At 44.1% G+C, this 22,139-nt stretch overlaps 1 protein-coding gene and 1 long non-coding RNA gene across 11 annotated transcripts in view; one reads left to right on the top strand and one right to left on the bottom strand.

The window, feature by feature from the left end:
• The window catches only part of TANC2 (tetratricopeptide repeat, ankyrin repeat and coiled-coil containing 2), a 361,538-nt gene that overhangs the window by 7,686 nt on the left and 331,713 nt on the right, over positions 1–22,139 (bottom strand). For 8 of the 10 annotated variants that reach the window (XR_010408383.1, XM_064582223.1, XM_064582220.1 and 5 more), the window contains 9 exons: positions 21,308–21,401; positions 14,008–14,141; positions 12,921–13,044; positions 7,756–7,931; positions 7,304–7,436; positions 6,715–6,744; positions 5,798–5,889; positions 3,359–3,505; positions 824–924 (listed from right to left, as the gene is read on the bottom strand). Coding sequence is in view for 9 of the 10 variants with exons in the window: in XM_064582223.1 (XP_064438293.1) it covers positions 824–924; positions 3,359–3,505; positions 5,798–5,889; positions 6,715–6,744; positions 7,304–7,436; positions 7,756–7,931; positions 12,921–13,044; positions 14,008–14,141; positions 21,308–21,401 (1,031 nt within the window). In the remaining variant the exon portion in view is untranslated. The remainder of the gene's footprint in view (positions 1–823; positions 925–3,358; positions 3,506–5,797; positions 5,890–6,714; positions 6,745–7,303; positions 7,437–7,755; positions 7,932–12,920; positions 13,045–14,007; positions 14,142–21,307; positions 21,402–22,139) is intronic. The other 2 variants (XM_064582222.1, XM_064582228.1) reach the window with 1 other exon arrangement.
• LOC135362926 (uncharacterized) overlaps positions 1–22,139 on the top strand; it is a 23,265-nt gene extending 1,126 nt beyond the window's left edge. Inside the window, exons 2-5 of the long non-coding RNA XR_010408385.1 lie at positions 12,885–13,024; positions 13,953–14,171; positions 20,627–20,704; positions 20,916–22,139. This is a non-coding gene — a long non-coding RNA (uncharacterized LOC135362926). The remainder of the gene's footprint in view (positions 1–12,884; positions 13,025–13,952; positions 14,172–20,626; positions 20,705–20,915) is intronic.

Here is a 22,139-nt window from a genome sequence, read left to right as displayed (position 1 = left end):
CACTAGACTTAACCTGGGCTTGGTTTTTCAGGACCATATCTCCCCCTGGCCTCAACAGTGAATGTGAAGCAGGTCGTTCCCGGGGAAGAGTTTGGGAGAAGGATGGGGCACCGGGCAGAAGGCATCAAGGACAGTGACAAGTTATCCAAAGATCAGTGATTGATGGCAGGTTCTAGGTCTTTCTGGAGCCTTTCCTGCCCAATTTGGCCAAGCCACAGCAGATGGACACGAGGGATGGAGTTTCTGAGTTTCTTTTGGGCCCCCTCAATCCTGGCAGCAAGGACCTCCTGTCTCCATGAGGGTGTGGTGTGGCGGTGTGGTGACTTAGGTGAGGAGGAGGTCCGATGCCACCAGACTTGAGGAGAGCTCCAGAAGCTAAATAATCCAGGGACCCCTCAAACGCCTACAGGAAAAGAGGAGCCTGCGGTGTAAGTGACCCATCCTACTTTTCCTTCTAAAAGGGCGAGGAGGATGTTTTGCTTAAGTGACCTCTTCTTAAGTCACCAGTGTCTCTTTACGCTGTCTGTTCTAGGGGTTAAAATGTGATTGAGAGATGGCAGAGGCTTCTTGGAAGAAGTGCCATTCTCCAGCAATGCGAAGGCATTTTCCTCCCGAAGTAAAATGTTCTAGATCTCCATAGCCCTCAAGATTTGCCAGTCTCAAGTGGACTTCTGTGCTATGGGAGCCATCCCCAAAGCGTGTCCCTCGAAGTCCTCAGGGATAGACACATTTGGGTACATATGCCCCAGGATGGCCTACATTGCCTTGGCCAGATTTTCGGAAAAGAGACCTCTTGCTCGTCACCCTCTCTCTCTCTCCTCACCTGCTGCTGCGTTTTGCCCTTGCTCTTGCATAGTAAGCTTCATAAGATTTCGGTTTCAGCTCCAGGGCCTTAGTAGCAAATTCCTCCGCCATTCCAAAATCCTGTCATTACAATAGGTGTGCAAATGAGTCATTGAAGAGATATGAAAAATAGACAATTTGGGAATAAAACAGAATATATGTACATTTCTTTGACATTTACGGATGGAACACCTGGGATTCTCGACATGCCTGGCATGGCTCTAGCCATGTGGCCCAGACTGGAAGTTCCTTCTGCCTTTGCCCTGTGTGGCCCTGCAACAGCTCCTGGGAATTTATCTGCCCAGAATCATTAAAATACTTTTAATGTGCCTTCCTTCTGCTTTTCTAAGGAAGCTCCTTCCAGCCCAGAAGCCAAATGTGAACCCAATGCAGCTCCTGAAGTTGGAAACCTGACCCCTTGATACACATGCGCGTAGGAAGGCAAACACAGCCATGTGCCTCTCACGGGGCCTCAACCTACCCCCCAGCTTCCTGTCGCACCCACTATTCCTCTGCTTCCTAAGGGGTGAGTGAGGTCCAGCAGGATGAGGTCTGTGGAAAGGAGAGCTGCACTGACCATGGAGACTAGATGGGGTCGGGGCACCGGACGGACTTGGGTTCAGTCCTCTGGTCGGCCACATAGCCCCTCACAGGGGCTGGTGTGTTTTCTCATCCATACCTACTTTGCAGGTGGGATGAGCGTGATGACGCGTTTGAAAGCCCCAAACACCATTTCTGGCACATAGCAGATGCTTAGTAAATGGCTTTTTCCTTCTCTTAACTGGTTCCTTACTTAGGAAGCATTTAAAACAACAACAAAAATACAGTAAGAGAGGGCCCTGGCTGTGACTGGCGTTCATGCAATCACCTCATCTCCTGCTCACTGAGGCTCCCTGGAGGAGCGTGGTCTCATCTGTCCTCATCTGAGAACCCTGGGAACAGGGGCCTGGGGAACAAAGCCATCGTTTTAAAGATACCCCTCCATACTGAGCTAAAAGGAGAGTTCTTTCTCTTCTTTCATTCAATGTCAAAGCCTCAGGACAGCACAGTAACCTCTGGTGACGCGTGTGATTCCAGAGGCAGAACAAAGGCCTGGGGCACAGGTGGAAATCAACGAGGGAAAGTAACGAGCCATCTCGGACTGAAGAAGGCCGACCTCAGCTGCTTCGTACAGTGCTGGTCACGGGAGCTGCCTGCTAACTGTTCTGAGCAAGTGTGGAGCTAGAAAGGGAGCATGGAGCATTCCATCTTCCGGGAGTCATCATCTATCACTACTCTGTTTCCGATCTTATCTTTTAATGTTTTTCTTTTTCTTTTGGACAATCATCATTTCTGGCAAGATGAGAATGTTTTTGAGAAGTAGATTATTTGTTTAAGCAAAAGAGAAGGCAATGGACTGGCACTGGCTCCGGAGTGTTGTCTCATTCTCACTGGCTGGTGCCCCGGGGGACCCTGGGTACCGCTGGTCTGGTTCTGTTCCACAGAAGAGCCTCACTGCCTTCCCCTGGGGCATCCCCTTCCCACAGGAACCACCACCCTGGCCGCACTCTCCTCAGCACCGTGGGGCAGCGCTGCCTCTTCGGGCCATAACTGTGTTCTCTGGGACACCCAGGCTCTTCTCATTGCCAGGGTTTAGATGGAGGATGCGAAGGTCGCACACACAACCTCTCTGGACTTGACATTGGACCTCTTGCCCCTGCAGCTGAATTCTCACTTCCGCACAGCTGAGCTCTCTACTCATCGGCATTCTTTTTTGGGGTGGATTGTTTTTAGCCCCTGAGGAACTGTGAGACTTCAGGCAGGGGGTTATCAGAGGTTCCTGACACGATCTCAGCTATTCCCAGTCTCTGAGAAAGGATTCTTGGCCTGGGAGCATCTGCGTGTCACGTGAGCAGTGGCTGAGGGCACCAGACTGTTCCTGCACGGCAGGCAAGAAGGACCAAGGACTACTTGGGGGGTAACAGAGGGCCAGGAAGAGTTCTAAGATTCCCTCTGTGACAAGAAGGGACACGGCATGCTGGAGTAAAAAGATGAGGAAAGGAGCGAAAAGTTCAAGATTAGCCTTTGAAATAAACCTTGAAGTCCATGGTCCTGAGTCCTCTCTCCAGCCCTTCCTTAAGTGACTAGGGGTCTACTAGAAAGGAAGGGAATGACTACAATTAATATCTACTTGCAGCTAGAATTCTAGCCACCACCTGCTCTCACATTTTCCCAAAGACCAGAAAACTGACTTGGGGGTAGGAGACGACGATGATGGTATTCTAATCACTTTCAGTGTGAACTAAAAATTCAGAAAGCACCAAAAGTGCCCACAGCATTAACTTTTTCACAGTTTAATATACGGATTGTGCTTAGACTTGATTTCTTTCAAATTGCAAATGTCAGTGCTCTGTGAAGGACAACCAAGTTCCAAATGGGGCTGAGAACGATTTTAGGGGCCTGGTAAGAGCCAGTGAGTGACGTGGGCTGTCAGCTTCCAGGGCCGTAGAAAGCAGCTGGGAGGAGAGGGACTTACGTTCATTTTCCTGCGACATCGGGAGAGGTTGAGGAGGAGAGACACCTTTAGTTCCCGGAAGGTTTTCAAGTCCTCACCAAACCCTTCTCGAGGGAATTTCTTCAGGGCGTACTGGTAACGCTGGGCAGCCTCCTTTACTTTACCTTTCTAATGGGAGTACAAGATGGCAAAACACACAGTTGGTCTGCTGAGCAGCTGAGGTCTGGCCCCGCTCCCTTCCTCCTCTCTGCAGTGATTATTAAGTTAGCCCTCCCAAACTCCAGCCTGGGGAGGAGGGCTGGCCCCGCTGGTGAGAGCAGAGGGTCCAGTCTTTTCAACAGGAAACTCACCTGGCAGGAAGGGCAAGGTTGAAGGGGATACCCAAGGCACAAGCCAGAGAACCAACACCTGGAACCCCCAGCTTCCCGACAAGATTCCCAAGAGACTGATCTTGCTCATTTCAAAGGAGCTTTTTCTTAACCTGATCTCCTTGGGACACATATCATTTCCTAGTCCCAACCTCTCTAGAGTTACTACTACTTCTTTACTTTTGGCTTGCCTGGAAAACTCTTCCATTTGATGCTCCTCCTTGCCAGTCCTCTAGAAGAGGCCATTCTCTTCCTCACAAAGGAGGTGGGAGCTAAAACGGTCTACCCGTTGCTTCCCTAATCTCAATGCATAAAGTGGTATGTCAGTGTTCCCGTTTTTAGAAAAGCCTCGGGGTAGGGTGGTGGTAGAGAAGTTTAGAATTTGTGATTCATCTGTGTAGGAGGGACTTTCCAAGATGAAGTAAATCTATGACCAATTTAGGGACCTGGTAACAGGGGCCCTGAACTTTCCTTACATTTTGTGTCTGAAAATCTATCAGCTAATAAATACATATATACATACACACATGAATAAATAAAAATAAAATAAATGAAAATCTATCAGCTGAGCTCAGAATGATGCAGGAGGCATCTCCCATTCATTTAGCTGATCTTAATCTGCTGTATTCCTTCTGTATAGCAACTCCACCAGGGAGTCCAATCTTTTCATTTTCTCTTCAGCACCTTTCATTAAGGAGAGATCTGCAGTCTACCAAGGTAGAATTCTGGGTGGGAACAGTAGTAGCTCTGCCTATTCTCATTAGGAGGTAGGACTCCTTGTGTTGGAATATGAGAAGCTATATTATAACCAGGGCTTAGATTCTTGAGAGCAATGCTATCCCCAAGTCCATAAATAGGACACCTAGAGTTAATGAGGCCCTTCTTGGAAGTCATGTGAAATCCTGGGTGGGTCAGGACTCGAGTTTCCTAGAAGCCCAAGATTCCTAGATTATCATGACATTACACAGAGCATCCTCAGGAAACACAACTCTTCCCCCAGGAACTCAAAACATTCCTTACACAGGGGTGGGTAGAAGGTGGTAATAATGTGCTTCATAATCATTTTGCATCTTTGGGCCTCTGATATTTCAGTGAGGTTGGATTTATGTTTACCTTTAGGAGAAGAAGACGCTGCTAATCTTAACCAGATAACTGTGACATGTGATCTTCTTCATTTTTTTTTTTTTTTTAAATTTAAGTAATCTCTACACCCAACATGGGGCTCTAACTCACAACCCTGAGATCAAGAGTTGCAAGCTCTTCTGACTGAGCCAGCCAGGTGCCGTGTCATGTAATGTTCTTTTGGGATTTCCTACAGGCCACGGGAGAGAGTCTGTGTTAGGGCACTGGAGTCTTCAGCTTGAACTGTGACTACAAAAAGACTCCATACTTTTTTTGTTGTCATTCAGTGAGTGACTTTAAGAAAATCTTATAATTGCTATTTGTCTTGCTTTCCTTATCTTTTTTTTTTTTTTTAAAGATTTTATTTATTTATTCATGAGAGACAGAGAGAGAGAGCGGCAGAGGGAGAAGCAGTCTCCCAAGGAGCAGGGAGCCCGATGTGGGACTCGATCCCAGGACCCTGAGATCATGACCTGAGCCGAAGGCAGACGCTTAACCATCTGAGCCACCCAGGTGTCCCTTGCTTTCCTTATCTTACTCAGGGATGTTGACAAGCTATTATCACTACAGACTTTTAAATCTATATTTATATATTAAATATGAAAGCAAAGATCAATGTCTCTTTCTCACAGACTAAAAAATAGCTGTACTACATAATTTTACTTTACTTGTCCCATGAGTTTCCAGGTCCCACTTAGCAGATTCCACGCAGAATCTAGGTAACTGCCTATAAGTGACCAGATAAAATTAGGTCTTCAAGTTGATCAGCTGCAGGCTTATGTAGGCCACTCTTGCTCTCTTGTTGGGAAATTAAAAACTCAGGATGGTCTACGTAGGAGCCCATCATTGAGGGATGGCATTCTCCCTTTGCCTCTAGAGCCGAGGATGAGACTGTCAAGACTTTAGTAGATTCTACAGGTAGAGAACAGTCAGTGGCTGCTTTGAGGAAACTGTTCCTTCCTCCCCTCACCTTATAAAACATGTCCCCCTCTTCCATCAGCTTGCTCAACAGGATGATCATGATGTCTGGTTTGGAGGTGGCCATCGCCCATGTGGCTGGACCTGTAGTGTACAGGATGCATGATGGGTAAAAAACTCAGACAATGTAAGGGTGGCAGGAAGCTAGGTGAAAAAAACATCCTGGGGGATTTCTGCTGAGAGAACAACTTGCTCATCGTTTAGACCTGGGAGTATCTTAGGGACTCCCACTGCCAAGAAGCTGCGCTGGATTTGTATTCACCTTAAAATAAGAACATCTGAACTGTCTGAGCCTGCACCACAGGAGGGCAGCAAAGCCTGCCAACGTGTTGTATTTGGGCAGGCCATGGCTTAGTCTGGAGTTGTTTTAAATGAGGTCATTGCGAGAAAGAGTTTACATTCAATGTCACCAAGAGATTTAAAAAATCCAAAAAGGGCAGTTTATTTTAGAACCCGGGACTCAAAATCCCTAGCTGTTTAGTCTCTTAATTTAAAAATATGTCCTTTGCAGAAAGGGGAACCATTAAAGATTCTAAAGGCTCCCTTAATTTTAAGTAAGTATTGAATAGGCCTCCCTGGGATTTACTTTGAATCAGGAGCACAGTTCGAATGTCAAAAGATGTGAAACAAGCCAACATGACTGAGGACTACTTTACCCACAAAGAGAAAGAAGACGTTAAACTGATTAGTTTATAGACGCCTGAATTATTTACCAACTAAGCTTTTCAGGGTTAGTTATCAAAAGTTCAAGTTATTCTCTACAACAGTCGTTAAAAAAATCTTCTTTTAAGGTGAAGTAAATTAAAAGATTAGAGGTGTAGGGAACTCATGCAGGCTAAATCAAAGAGGAGAAGGCAAAGCTGACCAAGCCATCAGACCACGCCTGATGCTGACAGCGGTGAAATATACCTCGTGGGCGACTCGGTAACGTCTGACAACCTTCAAAGAAAGGAGAAAACAAAAAGTTGTAGGAGAGGAAAAAAAAATGGATGAAGGTGAAAAAAAAAAAAAAAAAAGAAGGAAAAAGCAGCAGTGAGAGGCAGGCAGCAAAAAAGCCAGCACATCAGCCAGCCCTCGCCTACAGGTCTGTGGGACGGGGGCGCGGGCGGGACGGCAGCAGCAGGGACCGGAGAGTCTGAAGCACATACAGAGCAGGAGAAAGCAGAGGCTCACGGCAGTGCGGGGACCGAGGATGCTCACGGGTGGGGCTGGCACAGAGGCGCTGGCCCGAAGACGTGCTTAAGGTTAGAGCAGCCTCGTGGCTAAGGCGACCAGGGGCACGGCAGATAACCGGGTGATTCTGGACACAGAGTAATGGCAACCATGGCTCAGAGGGTGCTTTCTCTGGGCCAAGAGCCTTTCCGTTCACTTGGACAACAACTGGGCCAGGGCAGAGGGGGAACTATACACATTCACACCAAACACCCAGGGCAGCCAGACCACTGGACCAGTCTGGCCCCCGGGCACAGATGGCCAGGACCTTCTTCCTTTCTCCTACCTATCTTGGCTCCTTTCTTCAGAAGAGTGACAACAACAGAAGTGTTCCGGCACCCCACTGCTCGATCCAGAGGGCGCATTCCGCTATAGTCGACGTGCTCGATCATGGCCCCGTGATCCACCAGGAACTGGACCTAGGACATGGATCAAGCAGAACAGTTAACACAGGGCAATGGCTCCGCACTGCTCCACTGAGGGCTCTGGCTGCTGCCTGGACTTGATTCAACTGCTGGTCTGAACCAGGCCGGGTAGGTAGCCATGGGATTTCAGGCCATACTTGTACTCTTGGTCTTTAATGGTGTTTTGAATATTCCTGTCCTCTAGCAATTACAGGTCCAAGAACTTTCTATCAGGAATCATCAACATGTTACTCTACCCTTAACCCCTGAGAACATTACGGATGGAGAACCTTCCCTGTCCCTACCACCCAAAGGCCCGTGTAAAGGCACTCACCACCTCGGCATCACCGTAGAAAGCTGCCAGATCCAGTGGGGTGCGGCCGTTCTTGTCAGCGTGGTCCGTAGCAGCCCCATTATCCACCAGAGAGCGCACTACTGAGAGATGACCCTTCAAACAAGCCCAGCTGAGGGCTGTCAGTCCTTCTTTGTCCATGAGAGCAATGGAGGCACCTATAAGAGCCAATGTAACACAGGGCTGAGGAAACACGCAACACGGGGCCATCCAGAGCAGGAGGGAAGGCTGGTACCGAGACTGCACGCTCTGTCGAAGCGCAGTCATGTTTGCTCCCACGTGGGGAATCTTTTCATTCCTGCCTCACTTTTACTCATTCTCTAGGGACCATCCCAAATCCCCCCGTTTCCAGGAAGCTTCTCCTGGTTCACTGTTCACCTCGTCTTGAATGTGCTTAACACATGTCACCGTATTCTGTTCTTAATCTTTTTTTATGTATCCTACTTACATGTAATAAATTCTCAGTGAATGCTTTCAGAACTCAGCAAAAGTCTTCCTTTTGTAATAGTATAAACTCCTGGAGAGATTCTCATAAAACAGAAGGAGCTCAGTCCATGTTTATCACTGGTGATAGCACCAGGCCACGCTCTCTCTCCTTAGAATGTGGGGGAGATGAACTCATGGGAAGAAACTGAGCCCAGGCCACAAGGAAATTCAGAGTTTAATTAAACTTGTCAGCCTTCAATGATCCCATCCTCACTCTCTTAGCCTTTTTGATATTCTACATGTTTCTCTTCAGTGTTCCTATGTTTTCATCTGTAAGGATCAAGCATACTCGATAACACTGTTTTGTAATTAGTCTAAAATTCAATATATATTTGGTTCTTAGCGTAGACTGCAAGCTCTTGGATGGCAAAGGGACTATCATTTCCTTGCTAGTTTTGAAGAGTACCTAAGACATTCTTTTCACACCGTTGACATGGCACACTAACTAAATTAGGATCAACTTACTGCCTACAGAACACTTTCCAGGCTGCCTCCTCAGCTAGACAGGGGTCAGATGTCAGATCAAGCTTAGCATGTGCCACAGCTAGGCTCAGGGTCTACTCAGCAGTTCTCTGGCCTACCATGTTTTTACTCCTAGAGGTCAGACAACCAGACCCTGTGGCTTCCCACAGCAGGATGAAGGGCTGGAAGGTACCATACCTTTAACCCTGATGACAGCCATTTATGTACTGGGTTCTCTTTTCACAATGGTATAGTTTACAATGAAAACATCGACTCTTAACACATAATGAATTTGAATGTGGGAGAGAATCTAAGGAGTTTTCTCAGATGGACCATCTATAAATTCCCTGGACAGAGCCTCCAACGGTAGAAGCAGCAGGATAAGAAGGTTCTGGATGTATATTACAGATAAGCTGATTTTCCAAAGATAAGGAAAGCTGGAATTTAAGAAATTAATAGGAGATACATATGAAATAAACCCATATATTCAAAATGCGTCCAAAATTCAATATGTAATCTTCCCCTCCTCTCTCTTCTTCCCATTGCAGTTAGTGGAATCACACGTCTTCCAAACATCCACTTTAAAACTTTGGAGTTATCTTTAACTCAACTGTCGTTATTTCCTACATGTAATTACTCTTTATATCCAAAATCGTTTTTGTACTTGGCCCTCCTGTTCTATTCTAACAGCTACCGCACCTGGATTAGAGCCTCGTTACTTCTCATCTATCACAGTGCTTCCTACCGGACCCCCCAGCCCACTATAATTCCTCCAATCAAATCTACTGTTCACACCCCTGCCAGAGGGATTTTTTTTTTAAAGCACAACTCTGGCATCAATTCCCTTTAAAAAAATCTTGAGGGCGCCTGGGTGGCTCAGTTGGTTAAGCGACTGCCTTCGGCTCAGGTCATGATCCTGGAGTCCCTGGATCGAGTCCCGCATCGGGCTCCCTGCTCGACAGGGAGTCTGCTTCTCCCTCTGACCCTCCTCCCTCTCATGCTCTCTGTGTCTCATTCTCTCTCAAATAAATAAATAAAATATTAAAAAAAAAAAATCTTGAAAGGCTCCCCATTGCCTTCAGAATTAAGTCCAGGGCGCCTGGGTGGCTCAGTCGTTAAGCGTCTGCCTTCGGCTCAGGTCATGATCCCAGGGTCCTGGGATCGAGTCCCACATCGGGCTCCCTGCTCGGCGGGAGGCCTGCTTCTCACCCTCCCACTCCCCCTGCTTGTGTTCCTGCTCTCGCTGTCTCTCTCTCTGTCAAATAAATAAATAAAATCTTAAAAAAAAAAAAAAAAAAAAGAAAAAAAAAAAAAAAAAAAAAAAAGAATTAAGTCCAAACCCTCTTTTAGTCTGTTCCTTTTGACTTTCTTTCCACATACGTTTCCAATTTTACTTCCCAAGAGCCCTCATGTACTTTACCAGACAACTTGAGTTATTGCCCCAAACCTGTTGTGTGCTGGATCTCCTCCTTGACTTTTCATTCACGGCCCCCTCCCTGAATACGAAACTTTTTTCCTATTCACCTTTCAAAGTCTGTCCTTTCCTAACTCAAATACCTTTATCAGAGCACTGAGTGTTCTCTGCTTTTCAGGTATTTATCTTCGTTTCACCCCCTCCTTGCCAGATTACAGAGTCTCGGAGGGCACAGATTACGGTGTATTAGCAAAAATCACTCACTGGCATGGCACTGGTATAGCGTTCTGCAAGTAACAGCGGCTGAATAAAGGTTTGTAGGATTTGTTGATTTAGTGGAAGTCTCTGATTTAAGTGTGAAAAAATGAAATACTGAGGACCCCTGACTTATGATGGCCTGACTTAACAATTTTTCAATTTTATGATGGTGCGAAAGTGATACGCATTCAGTAGAAAATGTCCTGCGGATTTTGAATTTGGACCTTTTCCCAGCTAGTGATGTGTGGTGCAATGCTCTCTTGTGATGCTGGCCAGTGGAAGTGAGCGGTGGCAAACCAGAAGCCACACGGCCATGAGGATAAACAACAGATACACTTAGGACCATTCTGTTTTTCACTTTCAGTACCGTATTTGATAAACTACATAAGATATTCAGTACTGTTATACAGTAGGCTTTGTGTTAGATGATTTTGCCCAACTGTAGGCTGATTTAAGTGTTGTGAACACATTTAAGGTAGACAAGGCTATCATGTTCCATAGGCTAGGTGTATTAAATGCATTTTCAACTTAAGATATGTTCAACTTACAATATTTTAAACTTGGGTTTATCAGGACGTAAGCTCATCATAAGTTGAGGAAGATCGGGAGTACAAAGACCTGCATGTCTGCAGTGGTAAGGGAGAACAAATCTCTGGAATCTGTGTCTGATAAGCTTCCACGGGCATGTGCCAGACACTGTGCAGTGATCCAAAGGTTATCAGTGGCTGAAGAGGTCTTGCCTTTTCCAGTAGACTTGGGCTGTTCTGGGACATTTATTCCTGCCCCATCTTATCCTGAGAATCTAGGTACACCCCCTATCCTCCTCCAACCCCCTCTTGGCAGAAGTAAGGATAGATATCACGAAACCAGACTTGTTTGTTGGCTTGTATTGGAGAAGCAAGAACCACTTTGCATGCTGGGAGAGCGGTTCTCTGGTTCTGACCCAGCACTGCAAGTCTGAGGCTATGGAAACAAACAAATCTTCTTTGGAGGATACAGCTAAAGATCCAACAAATCTTTGAGCTTTTAGTTTAAAATCTTAGAAGAAACCTCGCCTTCTTCTTAACTTGACTACCCTCAGTTGTGCCGGCCTGGTTATGATTCTTCAGGAGGTTGGCTTGCTTGAAGTGAATGTGCCCATAGATATAATTATAGATGTTTAGGTCCAGTTTACTAATAGGGAAGGCTAACTGGAATGGAGTCATTAGGCTGGTCACGATCACAGTATCTCCTACTTCATGTAAATGCTCAAAGTCCACTAGATGGTACTGTAGAGTCATCAGTGACTTGAGTTTTCCTTCTACAGAAGTCCACCCTCATTCACTCCTATTTTGCATAAGTGACTGAGGTCAGAGCAATCAAAAGGAGCCTGAAATGCTTTTGAAGGTGGTGTGACTGCAATCTCTTTATTTCTCATTCACCAGGAGTACGTGAATGTTATGTCAAAAGGAATTTATTACGGGGCCCCTGGGTGGCTCAGTTGGTTAAGCGACTGCCTTCGGCTCAGGTCATGATCTTGGAGTCCCTGGATGAGTCCCGCATCAGGCTCCCTGCTTGTCAGGGAGTCTGCTTCTCCCTCTGACCCTCCCCCCTCTCATGTGCTTTCTCTCTCTCTCATTCTCTCTCTCTCAAATAAATAAATAAAATCTTAAAAAAAAAAAAAAAAGAATTTATTACAATAGAAGATAATATAATATCCTGATTTCTCAAATAGGGTCCCACTGTCAGCAATTGTCTTAACCTCTGTTTGCCTCCTTTGGATTACAAGAAAAATATTAGTTGTACAGGAATTGATAAAAGTTAAAGAAAAAACAGTCCTTGGAAGATGAACATCTACTGAGTGTATATTAGAAAAAAAAATCAAAGTTTGGAGATTATAGATTTGAATTAGAGAATTTAGAATACAAAGAATATCAGAATTAAAGGGTCCCACTGTATATAAGAGCAGAGGAGAGGAGATGGACTTTCACATTTTAATCAACTAGATTCATAATACATATTCTTTTTTTTAAAGATTTATTTATTTAGAGAGAGAGAGAGCATGCACGCATGTGCACAGGGTGGGAGGGGCAGAGGGAGAGAAACTCAAATAGACTCCCCGTTAAGCAAGAAGCCCAATGCGGGGCTCGATCCCAGGACCCTGAGATCATGCCCCGAGCTGCAACCAAGAGTCTGGATGCTCAACTGACTGGGCCCCCCAGGTACCCCAATAATATCTATTCTTTTTTTTTTTTTTAAAGATTTTATTTATTTATTTGAGAGAGAGAATGAGAGAGAGAGAGCACATGAGAGGGGGAGGGTCAGAGGGAGAAGCAGACCCCCCGCCGAGCAGGGAGCCCGATGTGGGACCTGATCCCGGGACTCCAGGATCATGACCTGAGCCGAAGGCAGTCGCTTAACCAACTGAGCCACCCAGGTGCCCAATAATATCTATTCTTAACATCTCTTAGAACCCATCACTGGAAATCATGAGTTCCTTGGACTATTATAGGCACTGACCATGCAGCTCTGGCATCCCAAGACTGACCTTGTGCAAGTAGAAAGTCCACAGTTCCCAGATGGCCTTCAGAGGCAGCCATCATCAGGGGAGTACGACCTTGCTTGTCTGCCATGTTGACATCAGCTCCATGGGTGAGTAAAAGATCAACAATCTGCAAGTGCGGAGAAACAGGGACGAATGAGCCAGGAAGAGCTGCTGAGTAGACACGTGCACGTTGTTCCCTGCACTGGGGGATCTCCTCCTACTGCACAAGCAAGTCAGCTCTCCATGTAGCTTTCTACCGCAAGGGTCCCTCTAATTCCTGCAGAGTTCTAGTACCATGTGATCTGATCTCGGACTCTCTTAAGGATAGCCAAATGAGAATTCAACTCTGAATGTTTGACTCGGCCCCTAAGTGAAAAAGAATTTAAGATACCAAATGCCAAGATGTAGACTGAACAATCCCACAATGGAAGCTCCAACACAAGTCACTACCTTTGCCGGTGCCATTTTATTGACCTGTAGGGGTTGCTAGTCTGCCTGTAGTGAGTATTTATGACTGAAGCGAATACAACAATAAAGTGCCTCTGATAACTCTTTTATACTGTTTGGCTTCTAGAGCCTTTTTTCTACACAAATACTTCCAAAGATTCTTACCAATCTGCTTTCTTTTCCATCCCAAGTGTATAAATTAGCATTTATCCGGAATTCAAACACCTGGAAAGATTGCATAGCTAGAATTTACATACACCACGTTTTCTTTTAGCAAGTTTGAGACATCTGCAAGACACCTGTTAGCAGGGATCTTTTGGGATATGAACCTTCCAGAGGACCTGTGAATATGTGGACCTGTGGATATGTGAGAAGCAGGTCACTCCATGACCACGCCAGAAGTAGCTAGTCCTTCTATACAATATAGATCATGATGATTATTTTTTTTTAGAGATGGGCCATGATTTTGAATGTTAGGTATCTTCTCAATGAACGAGAATACTAATAACAAAGGCCCAAGTCCTCAAACCCGATGACTGCTGAGTAACCCAAACTTTGTGATTTTTTTTTTGCTCTCTGCTTCTGAAGTTCCTGTCTAGAACTCACCCCTACCTGAGGGACTGGAAGTAGCTACCCTGCTTACCTGCCAGTGGCCCTGGCGCACAGTGCTGAACAGGGGCACTGCCCCTCGGCGGTTTGGCTGGGCCACTGCTGCCCCCTGTTCCAAGAGCAGACGGCACACCTCCAGCTTGCCCCTTCCGGCTGCAGCTGTCAGTGCTAAGGGCAGAGAACACAGACTGAGAACAGGTGGGTCTTGCCCTCCCCAGCCCTCTGTGTAAGCATGGCAGTGTATCTGTGCTTGATTAATGTAACTGCTACTTTACCTCCAAGGATGGTATTAGCTACTTTTGCCATGAAGGAAATTTTTAAAGAAAAATCATGAATAAAACCACGTTCTAGTGGGCTTACAATATATGGAGACAATTGTAATAATACATTTATTAAAAATCACCTTTGATTAAACTTACTTGGTTTCATTTTTCCTACCCAGACTGTCTTCCCTACTTTTGACTTACCTCTTTTTTTGGTATCTCTTCTTAGCTACAAACCTTTCAGGGGTGTGTACGCGTGGGGGGAATGTAGAGAGAAGGGCCTTGCAGAGTAAGGTTTTTTTGTTTTATTTTTAAAGTATTTATTTAAGATTTTATTTACTTATTTGACAGAGCATGAGAGAGCACAAGTAGGGGGAGCTGCACAGGGAGAGGGAGAAGCAGGCTTCTCGCTGAGCAGGGAGCCCAACACGGGGCTTGATCCCAGGACCCTGGGATCATGACCTGAGACGATGTTTAACCCAGGTGCCCCAAATAAGGTCTTCTTTAGAATTAGCTAGGAACCACTTCTGGCCAACCTCTACTCCTGGGCCCTTAAACCTAAAGAACCAAAGCCAGGAACGGCAGTCTCAGGTTCTTGGGCCAGTTTTCTTTTTTTTTTTTTCTTCTCCATTAGTTGAGAGAGAAGTTTCGAGTACATCCGCAACCATTTTCATATAAGGGTCAAACTGTTCAAGGTAATAGTCTTAAAGATGAGAGGAAAGGTATGACAAAGGCTCTTCTGAATATAAAATAATGGAGTCACCGATAATAAAAATAGCTATAGTGACTACAAGGGACACAACAGGGAGAAACTTAAACATTCTTCGTTTTGTGCTATTATCAATTGTATATGATCTCTGAGAGAGTGGAGATTCACGAGTGCCTATTTCATTCTCTGAGCACTGTGTCAACAGTAGCGTGAGGGATTTGGAGATAGATTTTCTACTAAGTCCATACTTGAACAAATATATACATATATATTTCATTTGACCATGGCATCTCAAATGCATAGGTTCAGTGTTTTAAAGAATGGAGGAGGGTGGGGAGGACGGTAAACACTGTTAGAAGGTGGCAGGAATTATGCTTTTAAAGAAAGAGGATAGAGAGCTTTGTTCCCAAACTGACTTGGACACCTGATGTGGTGGCCAGCAAGTCCTTCCTTGATCACGGCCACCTACTCCAATGGCAAATCAGAAAAAGATAGTATTTGGCAAGTGCAGATAATATTTCAGTTTGCAAAAGTTCGTAGCTAATCAGGAAAGCAACTGAGATGCAAATCAAATGGTCACTTGAAATTTTTTTCATTCAAGGGCAACTGGTGGCATTTTGTCTTTGGGCTTGGTCAAATTCATCCACAACTGATTCATATGCAAAGTCAAACTACCTGTCAAACCACTAAGATAAGCCTTCAAGTAATCTTTTCTTTCCTCAAGGGTAAGAATTTATGAAGGAAAATGTAACAGTTTTAGAAGATATATTTAATCAAACTAGATGTGTCTTGTCTTATGTGTATTTTCAGTTTTATTTTGGAACTCTTAACAGTGGCATTTCTGCCCTATTCCTCACAGCAGGCCAGAGGTTTATCTGAGGTGAGGGTCATTTCCAAGCCCTGAATGAGTGAGTACAGGTATTGATGGGTATGATTATTTACTTGACTAAGAAGTTTTGTGTCTTGTTCCTTACATCAAAGTGATCTTTGCCAACTTTATATTTCTTTTTTTTTTTTTTAAGATTTTATTTATTTATCTGAGAGAGATAGAGAGAACACAAGCGGGGGGTGGGGGCAGGGACAGAGGGAGAAGCAGGCTCCCCACTGAGCAGGGAGCCCGATGCGGGGCTTGATCCCAGGACCCTGGCATCATGACCTGAGCCGAAGGCAGACACTTAACAGACTGAGCCACCCAGGAGCCCCGGGGTTAACTTTTTTTTTTAAAGATTTTATTTATTTATTTGAGAGAGAGAGAATGAGAGAGAGCACATGAGAGGGGGGAGGGTCAGAGGGAGAAGCAGACTCCCCGCAGAGCAGGGAGGCCGATACGGGACTCGATCCCAGGACCCTGGGATCATGACCTGAGCCGAAGGCAGACACTTAACAGACTGAGTCACCCAGTGCCCCAAGAACCCAACTTTATATTTCTAATAGTTCAGGAAAAAAAAACCCCAAAAAACTACAACACTTTAATTCTTGGGTCAGAACACAAGAGTAGCTTAAGAACTTGACTGGAAACCATCGTGTCATACACCTTAGTTTACATGTGTGTATATATAAATGAGCTCTCAGTAAAGCTGGAACAAAAATAACCTGACTGGGGTCGACACTCATTAGGAACCGTAAGAATCATCTTGTTGGTACACGAAACAAATGATTTGGAAAATTTCTAACTCTTACTTTCTGATTCCATTTAAAGTAGCTATGCAGCAAACCTCACTTTTAATGCCCTGTGTATGGTGGGGGGAGGGCAAATACATTCTTTTTCACAAAAGAATCTGTAGCCTGATGGAGAAAATATTGCCAGTATTTCAGAATCAAGCCTTTCACCAATGATGCCAGCTCACAGAACACTGCTGAAAACTTACAACCAGTGCCCATCTTGAAAGCTAAAACTTCTATTGTTCACTCTAACATGGAGTTATATTGCTCTGGCTGGCGCATTTCAACTCACTGGATAACACATTTATATGAGAGGGAATGTTCCATTTGGTTGTTTTCTTTGTTGTATCATCTCTGTTGCTCAGGTTATGATGTAACTTGGTAGGAATCTCCAGCTGATAGCTGGACATGGTCATTAACACAGCTGGCCAATTTCATCTCAGAACAACACAACTATGTACAATGGGATCGGTACTTTTTAAAAAATCCAAGAGCAAAAAACTGCTTTGGCTGGATTTTATGTAAGTCTTATCAAAAACTGTTAAAACTTTCTGAAAGAAAGAAGATTAAGGTAAAGTCGGTTCTGTAAAACAACACACTGGTTCTTAGAGCAAACACAGCAGTTTGGAGCCAAATCTCTTCCTAAGAGACCAGTAACAGAATTTGTTCCCTAGCTTGTCAGCAGCTGATGAGATTATCTGACATAAATGGTCCTTTTTCAAAGCGAAACATCTAAGGAGTCTGAAGAGGCAGACAGGATGCAGCTCAGAGTTGGGGAAATAGCCAAAGTCGGCTTGGATGGGTTGGGGATACTAAACAGAATGCGGCAAAGCAAATGGTTCTGTTTATCTATTTTCAACTGTGAAAGAGTGTAGCACAGACAAGTCATGCAAGACCAATGAGAGACAGGTGGTTGGGGAGACATAAACTGATCACTGCTTCCAAAACGTTAAACATCTATTGAACTATCTGTCAGACACTGTCTCTGCTCTCAAGGAACTCAAGGTTGAGTAAGGATAACAGACAAATAAAAATTACATTGCTATCGAGTGTATAAGTTGTATGGAGGTAACAGAGGAAGAAGTGTCTGAGAAGGTCTTCAGGAAGAGATGTTCATCTGAGCTGGATGCTGAAAGAGAAAGAGAAGACTGAGAGCAGGCCAGGCACAGGGAGAGCACGTACAAAGGCACTGAGGTGGGAGACAGCAAGTTTATTGTTATTGGAGTTACCGGAGAAGCCAGGCAATAGATAAGGCTAGAGATCATGACTGGTCTTCTTAGGCTACACTAAATAACTTCATTAATGGTACAGGTGGTCAATAAAGGGTGGTAAGCAGGAAAGTGACATCAACAAAGATCACTCTGGTGGAAGTCACAAGGGAGATGAATCACGAAAGGCTGACAAGATCAGAGATCAGGCAGTTGCAGTAACGTAGGCAAAGGATGATAAGGGCATGAGTTATGGGTATCTTGTTTATTTTGTGAACTCTTGCTTCTTTTGGGTCATAGGACGGTTCAGACCCTCCAGAATTGCTAGATGATTTTTAATGCTGGTCCTAGTCTAAGCTCATAAGACAAGAAAGAAGAGGGAGTGGTGAACAATCTAATTGCTTTTCTTCTGTACTGTTCCATAAGAAGTCTGTGAAAACCCTATGGGATGGGAGGGGGCCAGCCAGATGGTGGAGGCTGGATGTAGGGAGATGCTATCTGGAAGAATAAAGAGGCTGAAAAAGGAGGACAAAAGCAACCAGGATATTCTAGTGACCACCTTTTAGAAAATCCGCTCTGTAAAAATTACATCTCAATTATTATTTCACTATAGGCTAAGATAAATTTCACTGATTCTTTTTTTTTTTAGATTTTTATTTATTTATTTGAGAGAGAGAATGAGAGAGAGAGAAATAGAGAGCACAGGAGGGGGGAGTGTCAGAGGGAGAAGCAGACTCCCTGCTGAGCAGGGAGCCCGATGCGGGACTCGATCCCGGGACTCCAGGATCATGACCTGAGCTGAAGGCAGTCGCTTAACCAACTGAGCCACCCAGGCACCCAAATTTCATTGATTCTAAGATGCACTTTTTTCCCTTCATATTTTTTTAAATTTTATTTTATTATGTTAGTCAACATTCATTACATCATTAGTTTTTGATGTAGTGTTCCATGATTCATTGTTTGCATATAACACCCAGTGCTCCATGCAGAATGTGCCTTCCTTAATACCCATCACCGGGCTAACCCATTCCCCCCAAGCCCCTCCCCTCTAGAACCCTCAGTTTTAACATCTCTGAAACTGGGATGCATCTTGTGATTGCTGTGATAATAAAGAACTGTGTCAGTTTAATAGGCTGAGGCTTTCTTTTTTTGTAGTGGCACATAAAATAATGGCCATATAGTTTCCTATAGTTAGTGGTGTCTTAGATTTGACACCACTGATGTTGGGAACATCACAACCTTCTGATTTTCCTTAGGTAAAAACTGTGTTGTTTAGACCAGGGCTGCAGGTCACAAACCTTCCTTCTCCAAACAAGGGGACATGTGTAAGATTTTGCCATTGGAGAAAACATCACAATTCACTGGGTCATTACACATTTTAAATGATTATGTGCTATAAGGTAGAAAGGAACATGTATACTTAGTAACTCTATCACGATAGATAGAAAAGCAACTCATAGTCTGTTCTGTATTAGTGGGGAGGTATAGGGACATAGCACAAACATTATTTCCTAGAAAATTTCCTAAAGCCAAATAACGGTTTATAGATCTATAAATTGTATTACAGATGCATTTCATTCTAGCACTATTTAAACAGCATTTTATGTTTATAATGCTGAAATTATTTCATATACGTATCAAGTTAAACACAACACAATTCTGATTACAAGCCAACTGACATGAAGCTTTGATTTTTTTACAATCTTGAGACATGGTACATATTTAAATAATTACTGTAACAAACTTTGTTGTGCACGTTAAAGTGAGATATTTAAAAAAGTCCTGAGGCCATAAAATTTTATTCTTTTTTTTGAGGGGGGGGGAGAGAGAGAGAGAGAGAGAGAGAGAGAGAGAGGTGCAGAGGAAGAGGGAGAGAATTGCAAGCAGGCTCCACACCCAGGGCAGAGCTGACACGGGGCTCAATCTCACAACCCCGAGATCATGACCTGAGCTGAAATCAAGAGTCCGAAGTCTAACCGACTGAGCCACCCAGGCACCCCCATAAAGTTTTATCCTAATAAGAAATTCATATCAATAAAAATAAGTCTTCTACTTAGTTCACTCCCCTTCTTGAACATTGTTAAGAAATCCTTTCAAGTACAGCACTAGAATATGTTTGATATTCATCACTATGATTGCCAGCCTTATAATTCCTATCCATACCCTCATCAGGCCATACTCCTTTCCACCCTCCCCTGAGGTTCCACGTGCACGGCTGGCAACGGGAGCCTGTTGGGAGGTTCAGCAACACTGTGCTGGGCAGGGCCGTGCTGACGGGAACAGTAAAGCACCATGCCCCTTCTGCAGCTCGCAGTCACGATATACATGCTCCAAAACTGCTGGTGTCCTGGTCAGTCCCTTCCCCAAAGTCCGGCCTCTGGTTTCCCGCAGGGAAGAGTCCCAGAGATAGCAGCTGTTTCCAGCTGCACATTTTCCTTTAATCTGTCACGGGCTCTGAAGCTGCAGCTGCCTGACATCTGTTCCCTTTGGTTCTTACAGAGGGAGGGATAGTTGGAGAAGCAAATTCCTGAGCTTTGGACCATTCTACATCATGTTAAAGAAGCTGTGAATGGAAACGTCACAATCTGATAGGTCGTGATAAATTTTAAATGAATTCAAGTGCCTCCTTTATTTTTAATAACACTCTGACTCTAACTAAAAGACACACCCTCTCTGTTTAAGAAAATATTCCCCCTAAGTTGGTCATCTCAATATTGGTCTGGCAAATATGACACATATCTGTGGTGACTCTACAGTTTTCATTGCCCTGGTTTCATAACAACACATAAAAGGTTACTAATGTTTCTCCAGATGTTCCAGTTTAGACTTGGGGGAAAGACAACAATCATTTCCTGCAAAGGCCACAAGGAAGAAGCTTCTGTTTCTGTAGTAAGTACCAAGCAATATAGACATCTCTTGGCTACAGATCAAGAGGGACTGCATGGAGCTATGCCTTATAGGGTGGTACCTTCATTTTGCATCCAGATAGCAACTTTACTCAGTATATATCAGTTTAACCACATCAGACACCATGATGCCATAACACTTGGTTAAGCCAGAGGTGTGGATAAAAATTTAACCTCCTGGTTTACAATTGCAGGTGGAGTTACTTTGATGGGAGAAATATTTATACCTAACTGCTACAAGAATCCCATAAAAGAAGAGAGAGGCCACAACTATTTTCTGCTCTAGTTTGGCACATTGTAAGGAAACTTTCAGTCTTTTACAATTATTTGGAAACAAGAGCAGGGTAAAGTTTTGGTTGAAAGACGACTCCGGTGCTAATGATTTGGAGAATCCAAAGGGAAAGAGGATTGGAAGAAGGACATTGCTTGACTTTTTACTTTGGCTGAATCAATCTCCAGTACAAAAACCATAAGACGGAGACTGCCAAAGGTATGCCAGAGGAAAAATCAGGGTGTGAGATGCAGAGTATCTCCACACGAACACAACACATTAATGAGAAAAGGGAGTAATGTCCATGAGAAGTACCTGTCTCTCCCCAGAGACTGTCAAAACTGTTGATCTGTGCTCGCTCTACTTCTTCTTCATCTTTTTCTGGAAGATCAAGTAGGTAGGAGACAATCTGGAACGAGAAGTTGTGTCAGTTCAAACTTCAGGTGGGAAACTATGCTACCAGCTCTGGCCTGTGAGGTTTGAAAGATGCCTGGATGACCCAAGTGTGACGCAATCGCTTGCACACAGAAGAAACCAGAACCGACTATCCCAGCAAAGAAACCCAAAGTGGCCATGATGAATATTTGTTTTGTCGGGTACAGTTTATACATTTCTCTTGAACACAACTCACTTACACAGCATGTGATTTTTAAAAAAATTATTTATTCCTCATCTTTAAGTTAAAGAAGCAAACCCTCATCCTCCCAATAAAAATACCAATAAAGAGAAAAAAACCAATCAATCAGTAAAAACCAGAAAACAAATATGGAGAAAATGTAGGGCCTCTATTTCATCAGAGTAGAGCAATGATCTTTTTTCTGCTCGGAAGTACAAGGACTGCTTTGGGGATAATAAAGGGAGAATGACTATTAATATTAAAGGAAAGCGACAGCTCTGTTTCCAGGAATTTACCTGTAGAGAGAGTTTAAAAACCTACAGATATTAAAAATTCCAGTTTTACTTAATATTCCCTTGGTGACATACGAAGTCAGTTGGCAGGGGAGCTGTTTCACTGGTGAGCCAACGTGTTCTGGCCCCTGAAAGCGGAGCATTACATTTTCAGGAATTCTGTAAGCCGGTTATTAGATGAAGATGTTTATTAAAAATTAAATAACAAATTATATTAAAAACAAAGTAAAAAATAAAA

This window comes from Mirounga angustirostris, unplaced genomic scaffold, assembly GCF_029215605.1.
Source record: "Mirounga angustirostris isolate CCGP_5_RB_7025 unplaced genomic scaffold, mMirAng1.0.hap1 SCAF_17, whole genome shotgun sequence".
Taxonomy (NCBI): Eukaryota; Metazoa; Chordata; class Mammalia; order Carnivora; family Phocidae; genus Mirounga; species Mirounga angustirostris.
Note: the sequence above shows the minus strand (reverse complement) of the source record. Positions and strands in the feature narration are given on the sequence as shown.